Source organism: Gopherus evgoodei, chromosome 3, assembly GCF_007399415.2.
Source record: "Gopherus evgoodei ecotype Sinaloan lineage chromosome 3, rGopEvg1_v1.p, whole genome shotgun sequence".
Taxonomy (NCBI): Eukaryota; Metazoa; Chordata; order Testudines; family Testudinidae; genus Gopherus; species Gopherus evgoodei.
In genome coordinates, this window is record NC_044324.1 from 96,224,637 (window position 1) to 96,245,232 (window position 20,596).

The 20,596-nt window shown below is 40.5% G+C and overlaps 1 protein-coding gene across 1 annotated transcript in view; it reads right to left on the minus strand.

The window, feature by feature from the left end:
• LAMA4 (laminin subunit alpha 4) overlaps positions 1–20,596 on the minus strand; it is a 130,545-nt gene that overhangs the window by 56,894 nt on the left and 53,055 nt on the right. The window contains 5 exon segments of the mRNA XM_030556152.1: positions 5,650–5,761; positions 9,912–10,022; positions 10,221–10,372; positions 11,953–12,039; positions 18,288–18,502. Coding sequence (XP_030412012.1) covers positions 5,650–5,761; positions 9,912–10,022; positions 10,221–10,372; positions 11,953–12,039; positions 18,288–18,502 — 677 coding nt within the window.

Sequence of the window (20,596 nt, forward strand, 5' to 3'; positions counted from 1 at the left end):
AACCACTGAGCTATCCCTCCCCCCACTTGTCCAGGCAGGACTGAATCTCCATTAAACTTTTCAAGGTGCTCCTGGCAGAACTCACTGAAACAATTGTCGACTGTTGATTTCATGGAGGGAGGGAGCAGGGAGCAAATGAATACAAATGAATACAAAACAAATCTGGTCTCTTTCTTGTTTTGATCCACTCTATCTCTCTTATATATCTTAGGCTGGCAGCAGATGGTGCAGTACAACTGCTAGCCATCGTCGTCTCCTGGCTGCTCGCCAGAAGACGGTGCAATATGACTGCAGGCAGAACTGAATCTCCAGAAGAAGAAACTTAAAAAGAGAATGACCTGGAGTCACTCCCATTTATGTCCAGGCACCCCTGACAGATCTCACTGAGGTCTGCCAGGAGCACCTATGTCTGCCCAGGTGCCCTGACCAACCTCACTGAGGTCGGCTAAAAGAGCACCCAGGAGACGATGATGGCTACCAATTGTAATGCACCATCTGCTGCCAAATGGCAATGAGCTGTTACTGTGTAGCAATGCAGTACCATGTCTGCCAGCACCCAGGAGATGTACAGTGATGGTGAGCTAGGCGGGTACGATGCTTGCTGTGGTATGACGTCTGCATGGGTAACCCAGGAAAAAAAGGCGAGAAATGATTGTTTGTTGTCGCTTTCACGGGGGGTTGACGACATGTACCCAGAACCACCCGCGACAATGTTTTTGACCCATCAGGCATTGGGATCTCAACCCAGAATTCCAATGGGCGGTGGAGACTGCGAGTACTGTGCGATAGCTACCGACAGTGCAACGTGCCAGAAGTCGATGCTAGCCTCAGTACTGTGGACGCACTCAGATGAGTTAATGGTCTTAATGGTCTTAAGTGGGGACACACACAATCGACTATAAAATCAATTTCTAAAGAACGACTTCTATAAATTGGACCTAATTTCATAGTGTAGACATACTCTTAGTCTATTTACAACGTTTCACTGTATGTTTATTAGATTGTCACAAATGTTTCCTAGTGCCTACATATTAATACACATTTGTTTTTCTTTCCTGCTAAACTATTTTTAGCAATCCACAAACTTCTACCATAACTCCCCTTAATATGTCAGAACCATTTGGGTGTACATAGCACAAATGATTCTGAGCAATCGACCAGAATATTTACACCTGTTAGTTCAGCCCTTGCCAAGCCCCTGAAATAAGTACATACCAAGCACAGCACCAGGGCATCCTATCTCTGTCACAGAGGGGGAATAACAAATGGTCCATGGAGGCAGAGAAAAAAGGAAGGCATATAAGAGAAGAGGATAAAAATACAAGAGAGAAAGGAGAGAAAGAAAAGGACAGATGGGAGAGACAGCAAAAAGAGAAAAAAGAGAAATGGAAAAAGAGACAGAAGGAAAAGGATGAAAGGTGACAGGTATTAGGTTTCCAAGACATATGGAGAGACATGACAAGATAGGCAGGGTAGGAAGGAATGCAGGGATTATGGGCATGTTACTTCTTTGGGCCCACATTAAGCCTTGAGTCCTCTAGAGTGAAGCCCAGTAGCTGTTCAACAGTGCGCACCAGTACTACATATAGGGCAATAGACTGAAAAAGATTAGAAGCTCACTACCCAAAGTAACTACCCACGTAATTGAAATAGTAGTTGGCAACCTATGTAGTTGGTGTTTGGCTAGGACAATGAAGTTGTACTTAACACCACTTCTTTTCAAAAGGTTCCATGGAACTTCTAATATCCACAACTGGTCAGGATCTCAGTTTTAGGTCTCATGTGAAGAAGGGCACTTCCTACTTTATAATACCCCTCAAAATTTCAGGCACCCATTCAGTACTGGTATGGAGGGAAGAGTGTCCCCTATTGCATCATCTAAACCACTTTCTATAGCACAGAAATTTTGCATAAATGTCCCCCACCCAAGTATTGATCTATACCAACCCTGACTGGAAAGGGGATGTTCAAAGGTCAGGTTAAATCAGTGTTTACACATTGGTATCACATGCACTTTTCCTTTTTGGAAAATGCTTGAGTAATGTAAATGTGCTGTAAGATAGAGCTTGGGCCTTTATGGCACAGGGAACAGGGAAGCTTTCAAGTATATTTCATTTGTTTTTTATTGCTTCTTGTAGATACAAAAGGAGGAACTGCAGTTGGTTTAATCTCAGTTTTATGTGTCCACGTGATAAGAAAGTGCCATCAATATTCTGGAATAGAGATAATAATCTCTGACTGGAGTATCTTTCTTCAGTGCAGTTGTGTTTGGGAAGATGCTTACTATTGTCACTTATCAGAGGGGTAGCCGTGTTAGTCTGGATCTGTAAAAGCAGCAAAGAGCCTGTGGCACCTTATAGACTAACAGATGACACATAATAGGAGACTTTAAGATGGCCACCCTGCAGCAAAAAAACTTCAGGACCAGACTTCAAAGAGAAACTGCTGAGCTTCAGTTCATCTGCAAATTTGACACCATCAGCTCAGGATTAAACAAAGACTGTGAATGGCTTGCCAATTACAGAACCAGTTTCTCCTCCCTTGGTTTTCACACCTCAGTTGCTAGAAGAGGGCCTCATCCTCCCTGACTGAACTAACCTCATTATCTCTAGCCTGCTTCTTGCTTGCATATATATACCTGCCCCTGGAAATTTCCACTACATGCATCTGACGAAGTGGGTATTCACTCACGAAAGCTCATGCTCCAAAACGTCTGTTAGTCTATAAGGTGCCACAGGACATTTTGTTGTCACTTGTCCCTATTACTGACAATAAAAACTCTTGAAAATGCAAACAGTCTCTTAGTCCCTAAATCAAAAAGTTATTTCTTCATCTGGGAAGGTATAAAATGGCCTATTTGCTAGTTGTAAAGTGTGTATATTTTGGTATATATGTTGCTGGTTAGAATGCTGTTATTGCAATAGTAATACACAAAGATGGATTTTAGAAGTGTTATCTGCATCTCTAGACAGTCAGTTCACAGATGAGTTGGACTCCAAGACAGTAGGTGACAGCTTGTCACAACATTTTAATATGAAGAGTCCCCTTGTTGCACTCTGTTAGTTTTGGGAGACCTTAAGCTTGTTCTGTTCTTTGCCTGATGTGAAACAGTATCACAGTAACAGTTTATGACACTTAGCAGTAGACAGTCAGTTTACAAAACTGTACTTTCATTTACTAAAGGCAATGTTTTCGTTGGAAGAAAGGAGAAAGAGAGACAAAATCTAAGTTCCTTTGCAGAAATGCAATATCCGTATCCAAACTAAATTGAAAACTCCACAGCCTGATGACAACTGGCTTGGAGTGGAAACCTCTGTCTGTCCCCTTGACTGAGGTTAGAGGTTACAGTATTCTTTTCCCTTTGGAGATGCCCGCATGAAATTACTCATATGACAGGAATCTTAACAAAACTAAGATTTATTAAAAAATGAGAGAAAATGGAGTTAAACTAAAAGAAACTTTGTTTAATAGAATCTAGATTTACATTTCTCATAAGATAAACTAGATGAGGCATTCTCCACTTAATTACAGAGAAGAAAAAGAAAAGCAAAGAGCTGAAAGTAATCCTCTGTCTCTGACCACTCTGGTCTGCTTGCCAGCATTGTGCTGATGTCTAGAGATGAGTCTTTCTCCCTTACCCAACCTCTTTATCAAGCCCACTTGGAGCCAGGGTGGATAACTCCTGTTTTCCAAAATACTTTTCTCCAGCTATGTACACACATAAAAGGATTTGGACTCTCCACTTTCTCTAAGAGATGGACCATGAAGACACAGAGATCCTTTACACCTGTCTTTCAAAGGCTTAAAAACTTAGCACAGATGCCACTTTTCACATGTGACCTTGGCTGGTTGGATCTAGTTTCAGTTACCCCTCTGGTAAAGTCCTCCAAGCAATTATTTCTTTTGCAGCGGTGGATTACCCTTTTGTGGGGCCCTGGGCCAGAGTAAGTGGGGTGCCCCTCCCCACCCCTTCTGCCTGCAGCCCCCCCCTCCCCCGCTCAACGCTCCTACCAGGGAAATGGGGTCGGGCATGGGGGCTTCCCCTGTTCCCAGGCAGAAGCGCTGGATGGGTGGAGTAGGTCAGGGTGCAGGGGGGCCCATTTTTCCAGGGCTTCCCAGTTGGCCGAGGCCCCTGGGCATGGGTCCTGCTCCCCCAGTGATTAATTCACAACTGTTCTTTTGTCAGGAAATACAACTTGTGGGTCAGGTGACCAGATAGCAAATGTGAAAAACTGTGATGGTGAGGAGGGATAATAGGAGCCTATATAAGAAAAAGACTCCAAAACTGGGACTGTCCCTATAAAATCGGGACATCTGGTCACCTACTTGTGGGCATGTCCCCAGATTCTCTGTCTTAACACCATTTTGAAAACAAAGTAATAGACACAAAATAAGCCAGATTTTCTGCTTTGGTCAAGCTGAGTTCAACACAAGACCAGAGGGGAAGGCATCAAAGATGGTTTCAAGTCACCTTTGTGGCTTCCCAGTCCCAGCTGGCTCAGAGCTAGGACTTTCTCCTGATGGAGTTTACAGCAGAATCTGCACTGGCTGCCAGTGGCTTCCAAGAGCTGTCATGGTAACCAAGGATTACTGTATTGCAATAATACTCTGGTTACACTCCCTATACTAGGCTGTGAGAGTGTAGGCAAGGGTGTAGCAGCCATTGTGGTGTTTCTAGGTCATCCAAGGGCTCTCCTTGCCAGGGTGAATTCCTCCACTGGCTATATCTGCCACCTTTGTGGCAGATTTGCACTGAAAAAAATTGCATAGTTTTCCTAACAGAACAAAGAGTCTGGCCAATAAAGTTAAATGACTAACCAAAGACTACACACTAAGTCATTGGCAGAGGTGAGATTCGAATTTAGGATGTCCAGTTTCATATTCAATCTATTAGACTATGCTGTCTTGCCAAATTGGAAGCAAAGAAAAACCATGATGAAAAAAAATAGATTTATAAAATGGGGTGAAATCCTGGCTTCATTGAGGTTAATGACAAAACTCCCACTGCCAGTGGGGCTGGGATTTCACCCTGGGTTTTAAATATCTTGTTATTTCATTGACACAATTCTTCTAAAAATCACAACCATCTTTCCATATAGAAACTTTGTAGAAAGTTACTTTTAAAATCAAAATTGATTCTAGGGACAGATAGATTCTACTTTAGTGCTGCCATGATAAAGAACTACAATTCTCTGTAATGGGTCTACATGGGAAAGCTTTAGCTTATCTATGTCTACCTAGCTAGTTATATAACCTCGGTCACTATAATATCTGGGCATCCACTCTATTTAATCGAGATTAAAAAAAATCAAAACCAACCAAACATATATACACACAAACAAACTACAGCCTGTATAATCTTTTTATGTTTCACAAAATAATTGATTTCATATGTACCTGACCTGAGATTTAACTTTCTGAGGAAGATGTCAGGAGAGAGAGAAAAGAAGTGCGGCACTCTATAATGGAGGATATCTGACACACTGGTCACAATAGCTTGTTGAGAAAAACAAATTTTCATCCTGGCTTCATATGCTGTCAAAACTCTATGTCTGATAGTTTTATAACAGTACTCCCGTGACATTTCTCCAGTGGAGATTTTATTGATATATTCTTGACATTAAGCTGAACCAGAAAAATTCTATTTACCTTGGATGTTGTCTCTCATGTTGCCGAGTTGCTGCACAAGTTGAGTAGCATGGTTAATGGTCGCCATGGTTTCCTTCTGTACCAGTAGGCCTTTGCTTGATGCTTGATTTCCCTTTGAATAAACCATGCGAGCATAAGATTAGTAATTTTTTAAAATCCACATACATGTGTGCGAGTGTGCAGTACAAACATAATTTTGTCTCTTCTCGATGAAAGTGTTGTGTAGGCCCATTCAGCATATAAAATTATATGAAAAAAGGTGCTTGACATGAAGGGCTGCCTTTTGGTATTTTGAGAATTGAAGAATAAGAGATTAATATCTAGTCCATATTTCTCCATCATCTACTGCAATCAAATTGTCATAAATTATGTATGTTTGTAAGACTCCCATAAATTATTCTGCTGAGTCTCAAGCTGCTGCCTGATTTTGTCAGATGTTTGTTTCCCAAATAATGTAAGTGTATGGACAAAAGACTAATGTGAGACTCAAGGTCAGTTTTGGGAATCTGTCTCTCCTATAGAGACATTTTGTTTGCGGGAGGACTCCCAATCCTCTCAGCCTCTCCTCCAGTGGACGAGAAGCTGGGTATGAGTCAACAGTGCACCCTTGTTGCCAAGAAGGCTAACAGCATATTGGGCTGCATTAATAGGAGCATTGCCAGCAGATCGAGGGAAGTGATTATTCCCCTCTATCCGTCACTGGTGAGGCCACATCTGGAGTATTGTGTCCAGTTTTGGGGCCTCCACCACAGAAAGGATGAGGACAAATTGGAGATAGTCCAGCGGAGGGTAACAAAAATGATTAGGGGGCTGAAGCACATGACTTATGAGGAGAGGCTGGGGGAACTGAGCTTATTTAGTCTACAGAAGAAAAGAGTGAGGGGGGATTTGATAGCAGCCTTCAACTACCCAAAGCGGGGTTCCAAAGAGGATGGAGCTAGGCTGTTTTCAGTGGTGACAGATGACAGAACAATGAGCAGTGGTTTCAAGTTGCAGTGGGGGAGAATAGGTTGGATATTACAAAAGATATTTCACTAGGAGAGTGGTAAAGCACTGGAATGGGTTACTGAGGGAAGTGATGGAATCTCCATCCTTAGAGGTTTTTAAGGCCCAGCTTGACAAAGCCCTGGCTGGGAAGATTTAGTTGAGGTTGGTCCTGCTTTGAGCAGGGGGTTGGACTAGATGACCTCCTGAGGTCTCTTCCAACTCTAATCTTCTATGAGTCCCTTCCTCTAAAACTCAGACAGCCAGTGGGTAGCCAATAAGCTCAGGCAGAAGCAGAGCCACAGTCATCTGTTACATTTGGACTGCCCTCTAAATAACACTCTCCTGTCACCATCACAACTTCTTGGGGTCCTCAAAACTGGCTTTACAGAGAAGCATTGGTTTAAGATTGAGGGCAGAAGGAATATTAAGATTTACTGTTGCATAATCATCATGGTTCCTAAGAAACTTATTGACTTCAGTTGTCCTTAGATTTAATTTCCTTAGGGAGGTCTCAGGATGGAGAATAAAAGAAACAAGCCTATTGCTATGTTGTCCATTGCTGCTAGGTCTTGTATGCCAATCAACATCTCATGATTGATGGGTATCAAAGTGCTTAGATTCAGAGGTATGCTTTGGCTTGTAATAGAAATAATTCTCACAAGAAAATTAGGATCTGGGTTCAGGTTTGGACTTTGAATCCCTCTCCCAATATTTTTGAAGACCTGTAGCTCCTGGGAAATTGGTTTTCCTCAGTAAATGATGCATTTGGTTGAAAAAAAAACAACTTTCATTTCTCTGTCCTGTAGTTATTAATAATTGTTATTACCCTATTCCATAACTCTAGCTGCTTTGTTTGATCAGCTATGGTTAGTACTAATATAGTCACATTATCTTGAAAATAGGTATTTTCAGTTGTGAGAGCACCAGGTGGCGCTTTAAACCAGATAGAAGCTGAAAATAAGCTTGGAAAGAAAAAATGGGTATCAGTTTAGAAAATGGGATGGAGCCTGGCTTCAGTGGGGGCAGAACCAAGAGCAATCCTGGGAAATGGAAGAGGAAGGTATTTTTACCTGAATGAAATAAATAGTTGGGTTCATAGTAAGGGTTTTAATTTTTTACATATTATTTACTTTGCCTTGGAAGGAAGAACACTATATGGGTCACTATACAGATTTATTATCTTCAGGGTTTCTGCTGTTTTGTTTTATTTTGCTGCTAATTGTTGTTTATTTTAAGGCAATAACCATTCATGTTTCTACATAAACATTTGCATTTAAAGATTTTTCCTTCTTTAATAACCCCCACATTCTTCTTAGCCAGTTATGGCTTTATATTTGCATACACTAAGAATTACAATGGCACAAGCTGAGACTGCAATCGGAATGAGAAGAGCAGCGATCTCTTTCAGAAGGGAAGCAGCATTTCCTCTAAGATCAATCAGTATTACAGTGTAAACTAAGGATGCTGTTGCTGAACCCATTAATCCCACTGACTTCATGCAGACTTTGGGTAGGATTTCCAAAGTAACATACAGGAATTATATTATATTCTCCAAATTCCCAGCAAAATTCTCCAGGACAGAGCCTTTAAGCTACTTTACCAGAATTGCACCATATTAGGTCACTATAAATCACATTTATTATAATAAAACCTCAAATACATTTTGTGGTTCTGTTCTGTTTGAATGGTTAAAACCAGAAACCCAGCCATCACTTAGACATCATGAAGTACACTTGCAAAACTTTGAATGGAAGACACAGTACACACTTGCAAAACCTGTTAAAACTAACAAAGGCTCCTACCCTGATTTCCTTTTTAGTGCTTTGAAAAGAGCAGAAAAATGATGTATATAGAGGAATTACTATGCTGCTGTCTCTACTGTGGTAGTCCAGGAACTTGATCTTCTCCCTTCACTAGCAATCACAAGTTCTGATGTAGGAGACTCCTCACAAAGGAGAGGCCCCAGTGGAGAAAACCCACAAGTAAATTAAATCACTTAAAGACACAGGGGATGCTGACATCCAGTGACCTCAAAACAAATTCCAGTACCAGTGAAGATGATGGGAAATCCTATCATCCAGATACACTAAAGATGCCAACAAAACCTAAAGCCTCAATCAAGCTACTTTCAAACCACAAAGGGGGATATTTAGACTCACTGAGTGGTTTCACAGTAATAGGTGAAGATGAATTGGTTGAATCAGCTGGTCCTTTTGCAAAGTGCAGAGGAACACAAATAACAGTAAGTTTAATACTGTAGGGTCCTTCCATTAAGTCAATACTGATCTCCCACCTCCTTACTCACTCTCTTTCTTCCTGTCTCTGCGTTGTTCTCTGCTTACTTCTGTGATTGAGTTTTAGTCTTAAGCGTAATATTTTACTTGCCTGACAGAAGAATTAAGAAGTGAAGCACAGACTCTGGAACTGTGCCATGAACTCTAATTGCATTCTGCTCTCAGTGAAAATATGTTGATCACTGACTTGATATGACTCAAATTATGAAGGATATCTGTTAATGACTATTTTTAAAAAAGAGAAAGTATTTTGAGCCCCAGCTGTTCTCTTAGTAGATTTCATATTAGCACTCTGTTAGGCTGCAGTAAGTGTGCCCCTTGAAGTGATGGAATGTAACACTAATTTTATGGTCTTGCAACTGAACATAGATAAAATATGTATGATTATAATTGTGTCAAAACATATCCTGAGTGCTGATCAGGTGCCTTTCTCAGCAGGTACCTGAGAAGCCATTTTTAACTGGCAGTTTTGAAACATGATTTGAAGTATCTAATCAGTGCTAATTTAAATTTTATGAGAGCATCTATGTAAAATATATACAGTTCAAACATTCAGAAAGTACACCGGAATTACTTTCATCTTGATTACTTTGCTCAATTATAAAACAGAATTTGAAATGGAAGTTCAGCATCAAAAGTGTTGCCAGTTTAGTAAATGTGGCCTCTGTGAGGGACTATGGGCAATATGTGGAGGACAATGAGCCAGATCGAAAGTTTTCTGAAGCCAGTGGAATGACGCCTATTAACTTCAATGAGTTTCAGATCAGGCCCTATATCCTGTGTTTTCAGGAAGACAGACTGGAGAGATTATTTCCATTTCCTGTTCCTAGAAGCATCCTTCTTTGTTTCAAAAATAAAATAATCTACTAAGGCCCTTTAAAGTTCCTTTCTTGAAACCCTTTTGCCATAATAGGACAAATCGTAGGCTCACATTGGTTCATCTACTCCATCATGAGTTCATAATGGGAATTGCAGACAAACCTGTTCTTCAAGTGTCTCTATTTCTAAGAGGAGACTGGCCGTTTCAGTCTCAGCATTATCGATGCGGATCTTCCTAAGTACAGAATGATTTTCTTTTGCTGACAGTTTCATCTGTATGAAAAGAGATTTTTAAAAAATAGTATTAATTCAATATAGCTGAAAACAAATTTCTCTATAACGAGTATGGTATGGGCAGCACAGGAATTCAACTATGCTGAACAGGGTCTGAAATGCTTATGGATGGAGCATTAATTTGTAGGTTAATACTAAACTAAAAAATGAAGCCCATCCAAATAAGGCAATCTGTACCTTGAGGAAGGAAACAGTGGAGTTGAGTTCATTCAAGTGTCTGTGAGCAGCAACACCACTGGAAATGCTCAGCAAAATTGATTTGCTTTCATCAATAGAGAGAATTGCTAATCGGATGTCATCAGTCAAATCCCAAATGCATTTATCACAACCTGACAATAAAATAAGATATGGTCATTTTTCTTTTAACTTCAGTTTCAGTTAAATGGAAAACACTCTTCTTCTTAAAGTTTATTTTGTGCCCTTCACACCACAGGGGATTCTTCTTAGTTATTAATGGAGCCCTTAGGAAACCCATTTTTCTTCATTTTAATCCACCCTCTTTCAAGGTCCCACAGTTTAATGACCACACTTCCAGCTGAGGACAGCCAGATGAAACTAGTTTGGGAGCCTGTCAAGGCTGCTTGGTAACCAGTGGGTGGGGTAATAAGAGGCATTTCCTGGCTATGCCTTAGGGACTCAGCATGCTTGTGGCTCACAGAACAAGAAATCAGGGCCAAAAAGTGAGTTCACACAATTGTTATAACACAGAAACATGCATTTATTAATACTCGCAGTTATAGCAGAATATATTTTTTGTTCAGTGACTGGCAGTCATCTGCAGAAGCTGAACTCGATTGACAGTTCAGTTAGGAAGTCAATTCTTAAAGGCACAGTGCTAGTATATCCAAATTATGGTTAACGAGAGGGCTACCCATGGCCATGCAGAACTAGGGTTACCAGATGTCCCGATTTTATAGGGTCAGTTCTGATATTTGATATTTTTCTTATATAGTCCCTTATTAACCCCCACCCCAGTCCCAATTTTTCACACTTGCTATCTGGTCACCCTATGCAGAACGCTGGTTCTAAGTAATACTGTAAACTTTCTCATTAAATGTATACCATTAGAAAATACCACAAACCTTTGATGAATGAAACATTGGTGTTACATTGCTATAAATCACAAAGCTAGGAAATATAAAACAAAGGTTCCAACAGCAACGTTCTCTCGGCTGTGTTGCACATTCTGTTTACAACAAAAAAGGTTATACTGCCATTAACAAGGTCAGCATTTAACCACAGTGACAACACTGTGGTACTGGAGACACCAGAGTGTCCCCTTTGCATTTTGAATAGGAGATACCTTCAATATCTCAGAAACTTCATTATGGTATCTCTTGCTAAATACTGGTTTTGCAATGGAGACCATTATATACTGACATACATAGGAATTGATGTTCAAGGCAGCTGAGGAAATATTGCTGCTGGAACCAAAAGTTTTGCATTTCCTGTGATTTTAGATGATAATTTTTAGGGCCACAGGCCCATATGCTCAAAGGTATTTAGGCACCTAACTCCCATTGATTGGAAAGACAGTTAAGTACCTAACTCCCTCTGAGGAACTGGGCAAACTTATTTTTAGGTACTACCCTGAGTAGAAGACATTGTGCCTGAGGGCCCACAGAATCAGCCTTCTGAGTCATTCATAGTGCTTCAGGGTCTCTCTCTAAGGGCTAGCAAGGCGCTGAGCAATCTCCTCCAGTCCAGCAAAACAATTAAGCCTGTGTTTAACTTTTAAGCACTGGACACTACACACACTTAAAGCTAAGTACAGGCTTAAGTGTTTTGTTGGATCCTGGCCAGAGTGCTCAGCATCTTGCAGGATGAAACCTTAATATGTATTTACAGGCTACTAAATACAGTAAGGGTATTCCATTGTTTTTATTGGATGCCTTGCTGTTATTCTTACTGATTGTTGGGCAATCAGTGCCTGTAGGGCCCTCTCCTAGACACTCTCCAGTTCGACTGTCACAGGGTCCTCCTCTGCAATTGCACTCTGTGGAAAAAAGGAGATTTTTAGAATCATTTTCAAAGTATGCCACCCCCTACTCCTGCACTTAGTAAATTACTGTTTGTATTACAATAGTGCTCAGGGTATGTCTACACTGCAATTAAAAACCCATAGCTGGCCCATGCCCAGTGACTTGGGTTTGTGGGGCTTGGGCTCAGGGGCTGTTTAATTGTGGAGTAGACATTTTGGCTTGGGCCCCAGGCTTTAGGACCCTGCGAGGGCCCAGTTGTACTTCTATTTCACTGTAGCCCATACATGGCTTTCTGTGATTTAAATAGGCCTCATATTTACATCCTACTGTGACTATTCAAGAAGTTTGGAGGAAAAGTTTTGTAGTATATGATTAGCAGTAAACATGATGTGGATGGCACTTTTTCAAAGAGACATTATTAAGGGAACAAGAGCAAACTATCCCACGGTGTAGGAAAGATAGGAAGTATGGCAAGAGACTACCCTGGCTTAACCAGAAGATCTTCAATTATCTAAAACTCAAAAAAGAGTCCTATATAAAGTGGAAAGTCGGTCAAATTACAAAGGATGAATATAAACAAGTAACACAAGTACGTAGGGACAAATTAGAAAAGCCAAAGCATAAAACAAGATCAAACTAGCTAGGGACATAAAAGGAAACAAGAAAACATTCTACAGATTTATTAGAAGCAAGAGGAAGACCAAGGACAGAGTAGGCTCGTTACTCAATGAAAGATAATAACAAGAAAATGTGCAAATGGCAGAGGTGCTTAATGACTTCTTTTTTTCGATTTTCACCAAGAAGGTTGGTGGTGATTGGACGTCTAAAATAGTGAATGCCAGTGAATGCCAGTGAAAATGAGGTAGGATCAGAGTCTAAAATAGGGAAAGAACAAGTCAAAAATTACTTACACAAATTAGATGTCTTCAAATCACCAGGGCTTGATGAAATGCATCCTAGAATACTCAAGAAGCTGACTGAGAAGATATCTGAGCCATTAGCAATTATCTTTGAAAAGTCATGGAAGATGGGACACATTCCAGAAGACTGGAAAAGGGCAAATATAGTGCCCATGAATAAAAAAGGGAAATAAGGACAACCTGGGGAATTACAGACCAGTTAGCTTAACTTCTGTACCCGGAAAGATAATGGAGCAAATAATTAAGCAATCAATTTGAAAACTCCTAGAAGACAACAAGGTGATAAGTAACAGTCAGCATGGATTTGTCAAGAACAAATCATGTCAAACCAACCTGATAGCTTTCTTTGACAGTGTAACAAGCCTTGTGGATAGTGGGGAAGCGGTAAGGCTTTTGATACTGTCTTGCAGTACCTTCTCATAAATAAACTGGGGAAATACAACCTAGATGGAGCTACTATAAGGTGGGTGCATAACTGGTTGGAAAATTGTTCCCAGAGAGTAATCAGTGGTTCATAGTCATGCTGAATGGGCATAATTAAAGTTAAATTAAAGAGTGGGGCCCTGCAGGGATCAGTTCTGGGTCCGGTTCTGTTCAATATCTTCAGCAGTGATTTAGATAATGGCATAGAGAGTACACTTATAAAGTTTGTGGACAATATCAAGCTGGGAGGGGTTGCAAGTGCTTTGGAGGATAGGATTAAAATTCAAAATGATCCGGACAAACTGGAGAAATGGTCTGAAGTAAACAGGATGAAATTCAATAAGGACAAAGGCAAAGTACTTCATTTAGGAAGGAACAATCAATTGCACACATACAGAATGGGAAATTACTGTCTAGGAAGGAGTACTGTGGAAAGGGATCTGGGGGTCATAGTGGATCACAAGCTAAATATGAGTCAACAGGGTAATGCTGTTCCAAAAAGCAAACATCATTCTGGGATGTATTAGCAAGTGTGTTGTAAGCAACACATGATAAGTAATTCTTCTATTCTACTCCACGCTGATTAGGCCTCAACTGGAGTATTGTGTCCAGTTCTGGGTGCCACATTTTAGGAAAGATGTGGACAAATTGGAGAAAGTCCAGGGAAGAGCAACAAAAATGATTAAAGGTCTAGAAAACACGACATATAAGGAAAGATTGAAAAAATTGGGTTTGTTTAGTCTGGAGAAGAGAAGACTTGAGGGGGGACATGATAACAGTTTTCAAGTGCATAAAAGGTTCTTACAAGGAGGAGCAAGAAAAATTGTTCTCTTTAACCTCTGAGGATAGGACAGAAGCAATGGGCTTAAACTGCAGCAAGGGCAGTTTAGGTTGGACATTAGGAAAAACTTCCTAACTGTCAGAGTGGTTAAGCACTAGAATTAATTGCCTAAGGTGGTGGTGGAATCTCTATCATTGGAGATTTTTAAGAGCAGGTTGGACAAACACCTGTCAAGGATGGTCTAGATAATACATAGTCCTGCCTTGAGTGCAGGGGACTGGACTAGATGACCTCTTGAGGTCCCTTCCAGTTCTATGATTTTATGATGGAGCATGTTTTGATTTCACTTACAGCAGGGTCATTCCAGAGTAACTTCATTGACAGTGGGGTTATTCTGCTTTTGTACTAGTGTGAGATTAGATTTGGCCTATTCTGTTCTCAGCTGTAACTGTTAGGGGGTTGCAGACATTGTGAGATTTTCTTTAACCTATATGATCTCTGTTTCTGCTAGCTACTGGATCTATATTACTTGGACTTTATACTTCCAGAATTAGGGTTAGAGAAGTCCAGGCTGAAGGTCTATTATGTAACAGCAACCTTTTCTGTAACAAAATAATGATCTCTAAAGAAGCAATGTCTTCTCTACTTCTATCACAGGATCCAGACAATTCAAAAAATTACTTAGCACTACCAGGTGTAGTGTAGAGTGTAGATTAGTGACCCAAAACCAAATTGGTATCTTCTTTTAATCTGTTAACTTTAAATTGTGACTCAAAGGGTTGTAACAAACTGATTTCAAAAGCAATGCTGAGCAGTCACTTTTCATCCAGTTGTTTAATAAATGTTGCAATGTTAATGGAGTATTAAACCTTTCAATACTCTTATGCTTTATTATTGCAGAAAGCTTCTAAAATTAACAATCTCTGAAGGCAATTTGTTTAATGTCTTGTAGGGGATATGACACATGGCTAATGAAAGTGTTGAAAAGCAGATGAAAATTTTTTAGACTACTACAGACTTTTCTTTTTGCTTTTGCTCTTATGTCAAAAACACTCTCTTGCATAGTTATAGCATGTTATTGCTCTCTCTCCTTACTGATTCACTCATTTTATCTTTTGTGGTTTTCTGCATATTTCTCTTTTCTGTATTTTTTTGTTCTATGCACCCTTTGTAGTGTTTTATGTAAGTCATGCATGTATGCTCTGAGTTTATTCAATTGCCTACTCTCTCTCTCATCTTTTTGCATTTCAAGTAAGTTATATTTATTATTTCATGGGCATTATTTCTCCCCAAAGCATTAACTGAACTTGCAAGTAAAAATCGAAACCACCTTGAGAACTCCAAGGAATATAATATGAATGTTTTTCTCTCAAGCAGTCATTTTCAGATTAATTTAAGTAGAGTTTATATGTGGCATATAAGCCATTTATGGATTGCTTGTATAAATGTCTGTACAATGTTTTTGTTCAGGCAGTATACTCCTGTTAGTGAAATATGCCACGTTACAATTTTTAGCAGCAGTTAAGGTAAAATTAGAGCTGTGAATCTCTCCAAAATGAACATTCCAAAATCAGGATTTATTCAAGAGTCAGCTGTAAGATGAACTTTTGCAACCAAGAATAAATAAACAGATTCAGTTCAAACAAGAATTGACCCAAACTTTGTTCAAGTTTGAATTTTTCTTGAGATTTGGGGAAAAATGATGCACCATTCTTAATTTTTTTCCTGGTTTTAATGAGAACTGAAATACTGCAAGAAAAGCTGTTCTTGCAGGGTGAACTATTGGTGGAAAGCCTAACTGATTTACAGTGGACAGACTCTGCATTTAAATCATTTATGTGCAGAAGGCTAGCACAACATCTGTGCATCATTGAAATAACATTTAAGCCCTATTTTAACAATTTACATGTTTAAATGTTGTGACCTTTTGACAGAGGGGTGAATTTCACCCTCCATGCATAGTGATCATTTTTAGAGCTGGTCAAAAATTTTCCAATGGAACACTTTTGTGTTGGAAAACACTGATTTTACACAACTGAAATGTTCTTCAGGAATGCGTTAATTCTATCAGAACTTTGGATGGAAACCAGGCCTGCTTGCTTGGTTTCCTGCCAGCCCTTAGTTTCCTGGCTCCCTGAGTAGCATGGGAAAGCTGCTGCCTGGAGAAGGGGGGAATGAACAACCCCAGGAGGAAACTGCCCAGGGAGTAGGGAAGCTGGGAGCTAGCTGCAAAATTCCATTTTGGTTTTCTTGAAATGGATTTTTCAGAATTTTTTCTCTCACAAAATTTTGATTTTTTTTTTTTACTTGTCATCCAAATTCGGGACAATTTTTCCCCCAAAATCACCATCCTCTTGTGGCCAGTACTAACTATTTTACCCACCACTGAAACTGCATTCATCTGACGTATGGAAACACTGTAGCTTCTCTTGAACCAACAAGGTTACACAATAGTGTTTAGAGTGGACAGTGAAGAATAAATTATCAGTCAGGGGAAATCTAGGTAGACTGAGTTGGAATGTAGCCAGGCCACTAAGAAGAATCCTATTCTCACAGAAACTGCTACTGGATCTTTAATGACTATGGCATTAATTTTATGTGGACCCATTGTGCAGGGTGCAGGATAGACATATACAAAGGCATGATTTACAAGCTAATTTTAAACAAGACACAACAGGTGAATTTAACTAACAATAGGAAGACATGCGGAAAGGGAGAGAGAAGTAAAAGTAAGAACAACATGGTGTTTACATAAGCTAGCCATGTGGCATATAACTAGTCGCATAACATCAGCCTATTCCAAGGCCACTGTCTGTATGCTTCTCACACTGGCTGGTATTACAGACATTGTTCAGAATTAGTGTAGTAATAGTTGGCACTTTCCAACGGACTGAGAGGGTCACCTCCACGAGACTCACAGCCCTGCTAAGCAGAGAAGAAATGTAAGTCAATATTGGACTTGGGATTTTTGCGTGAGTGCACCAACAAATGGTACATTGCATACATACGGAGTTACTTGTCTAGTATAATGAAATGTATTTAGCAGCAGTGAGTTTATACTGTTGTGAGGTGGGTTAAACCTTGTTATTGGTGGAGTTTAAATCTTGTGACGGATGAGAGTGCAACCTCGTTTAAGATAGCTGTAAGAGACAGTTTAAGGGGCGACATCTAAAATAAGGAATCAGTGGAGTCTATTCAGAAGCTAATTCTAAGTGTAAAGAAGGTTCCTCGGGGCAGTTCTGACCAGGTGGATGGTGTGGGACAAGATAAGCAGGGGTGCAGACTAGAAACTGAGAGGAGACTCAGAGGCACAACAAGAAAGCTAAACTGCAACCCGTAATCATGGCGTGACCTTGGAGAAGCCTAGAAGAAATTCTGAGTCATCTTGAGCCTGTATGTTAAGAAACCACTCCTTTTGATTTTTAGCTTCCTCCTGCATTGGGAGAAGCAGGACTTTGTGCATTCCTTGTAAATAAACAAGATTGAGTCAAAGAAAATACCAGAATCAACCATCAATTTCTATTCCCAACTTTAACAACCTAGAAGGCCCTGAATTTTGACTAGCTGCTCAGGTCAAAATAACAATACTTAAGACAGTAGTATACTGCCAAAAACTACAGTGAGACATGCGCTCTAGTTTACTGATATGTGGTAATCTGTATTTCACAGTATACATGTGTACCGTAGAAGATGCATGGGCGTGTCTAGCTATATATGTGACAGCAGAGGTCTCAAGCACCAGTCCTTTTCTTGATACATACGTGTAGCCTACATGGCCTATTCAGATTCTGAAAAATCTAAACTATTATTAAAAAAATTAATAAATTTCTATTCTTCATGGTTGTAAAGAAAACCTTCTAAACGTGATCAGAATGTAATGAATATTGAATTGTCTTCCTAAGTGTACAAAAAGCTTGAATCAATGTTTCAACAGGTGTAAATTACCTAGACACTCATTAATCTTATTGGGCATTTAACTCTGAAGCCTAATAAGGACATTTTAATGACCAGTGTTATTAGAGAACTGCTGATCTTTTTAGTGGATGAAATGGGGAATGGAACAAGAGTGAAGCACTATATCTGTATTATACCATACTTTAACTCCACAATAGCATCTGTTACTAACACAATACAATACCTGTACAGTTTTTAGCAATTCTGGCATCTCCATAATAGCCAGGAGCACATTGTTCACACTTGAATCCTGTGGTATTGCGCAAGCAATTGCGGCACTGGCCTGTCACTTCATCACAATCCTCGAAGATTAGGTTAGGATCTGAGTTTCCACTGCAGTCACATTTTTTACAAATGCTTCCTATCAGCAAGGGATTTCCATAGTAACCTGGAGCACACCTGAGAACAAATCCAAGTCCAAAGATTATTAATAATGATCACGTTATTGGGTCGCCAGGAATTGATGGTGACATTTTTCAAGTGCTAGTGAACAAAACTTAAATTATGACAGATGTTGTTTTGTAATCTAATCTAAATCTAAATCTATCTAGGGATTTATAGCTCTGTGGCATTGAGGAACAAGTACTGCATCCAGAACACTTTTAGTTCTTGATTACTTCAGTCCATATTTTTTTGTGTCTGTTTCTTTAGCAGTGAAAATGTTTGCTACACAGTGCTTTTTGAATGCATCACAAAACTATCCTGGCAGGTCACTCAGCAATTCTGGTGTTTATTTTATTCACTAACAGCTTCGGACTTCATAAACTATCTTGTATTATATGGGAGATGGGCAGAGGATGTCAGCTTTCATGTTGCAAAAACAAACTGGAGAAGACCAGATTCAGAGACCATTTTATCTCTTTTATCTAAGTTCATAGTAGAAAGGATCTCTGCAAAATGGTTTGGTGTTTGCCAATCTCTATGATGGGGCAACTGGAGTTTTGTAAAACCTCAGTCAGATTTTGATAGAACCTAAACAAGATGTTAGTCAAATCCACATTTCATTTTATCAGTATGCTACAAACTTCGGAGATTTGGGCAGATGGTTCTGATTTTGACCTCTCTCTACATTTGTTTGTTTGGGGTTTTTTTGTGAAAGAAGAAAGGAGTTCTGATTCCCTTGAGCTTCCTCATCAGTGCTTTGACTATACTCAGGGCCACCCAGAGGATTCCGGGGGCCTGGGGCCATTGGCGGCAGGCGGCTCTGGTGGACCTCCCGCAGGGGTGCCTGCGGAGGGTCTGCTGGTCCTGCGGCTCTGGTGGAGCATCTGCAGGCGTGCCTGCGGGAGGTCTACCGGAGCCGCGGGACCGGCAAGTGGCAGGGCGCCCCCTGCATGGCGAAATGTCTAGAGCTGGCCCTGTTTGGCGGTGGGGGGCCCCACCGCGGGTCTTCAGGGCACTTCGGCAGTGGGTCCTGGAACGGAAGGGCCCCCCGCCGCCGAATTACCGCCGAAGACCGGGTTGCACTTCAGCGGCAGGTCCCGCTTTGGTGGTAATTCACTGGTGGGGGTCCTTCCGCTCCCCCTGCCGGCAAAGACCGTGAGTTGAAGAAGCTCCAGGGCCCGGCCCCGCAAGAGTTTTCCGGGCCCCCTGGAGTGAGTGAAGGACCCCGCTCCAGGGGCCCCGAAAAACTCGTGGGGGCCCCTGTGGAGCCCGTGGCCTGGGGCAAATTGCCCCTCTTGCCCCCCCTCTGGGCAGCCCTGACTATACTCACACCCTAAACTCCCAGAATAAAATCATACATACATTGACAAGTATTTCCATATAATTCAAATGGACTTTAAACTATTTGGCTGCTTGAATTAATTGTCTTTGTCAGTAAAGTTCATGTCCATGTGCACGAACTACCAAGATAACCTGATAGTAAGAAAAATGGTCTGTTATTTTGGTGACCCAGGGATAAATAATAAAGCCATGCTCCATGGTTATGTGTCACCATAGCAGCGATCTGAACTCAGTCGTAATGATATACAGCCTGATTCTTCTGTCATCATTATCATCAGTGTAGCTCCACTGTTTTCCATGGAGGTACTTCCAATTTACACTGGTGTGAGGGCAGAATTAGGCCCATAGTCTCTTATACACATGGGCCCAAGTTTGGAGTGAAAAGAAATTGTTAGGGAGTTAGGGACAGTATGTTACCTGTGCCACTTCTCTGCATCAAAGAGTGGCAGTAACGGTTTCCTCAGGGAATTTTGCCATGGTATTCCCCTTTCAGTTCAATGTTGCTAGTGGAGCACAGGCATTCTATTGGTAAAGATAGGAATGCTGCTATCTAGTCACGTTGAAAGTCTTTTAAAGGCTTTTCACACCCTCAGCTAGTACCAGCCAGTGGAGCTACTCAATATTTTTCAAATGTCAACAACATTATGAAGTTTGAAATATAAACAGGAAAAAATTCCTCTGATTTTTTGACCATCAGTAGAACTGGTTGAATTTTTTTGTATTTTCACATTTTTTCCTTTTTAAAAATTAATCTAATTAGAGGTTTTT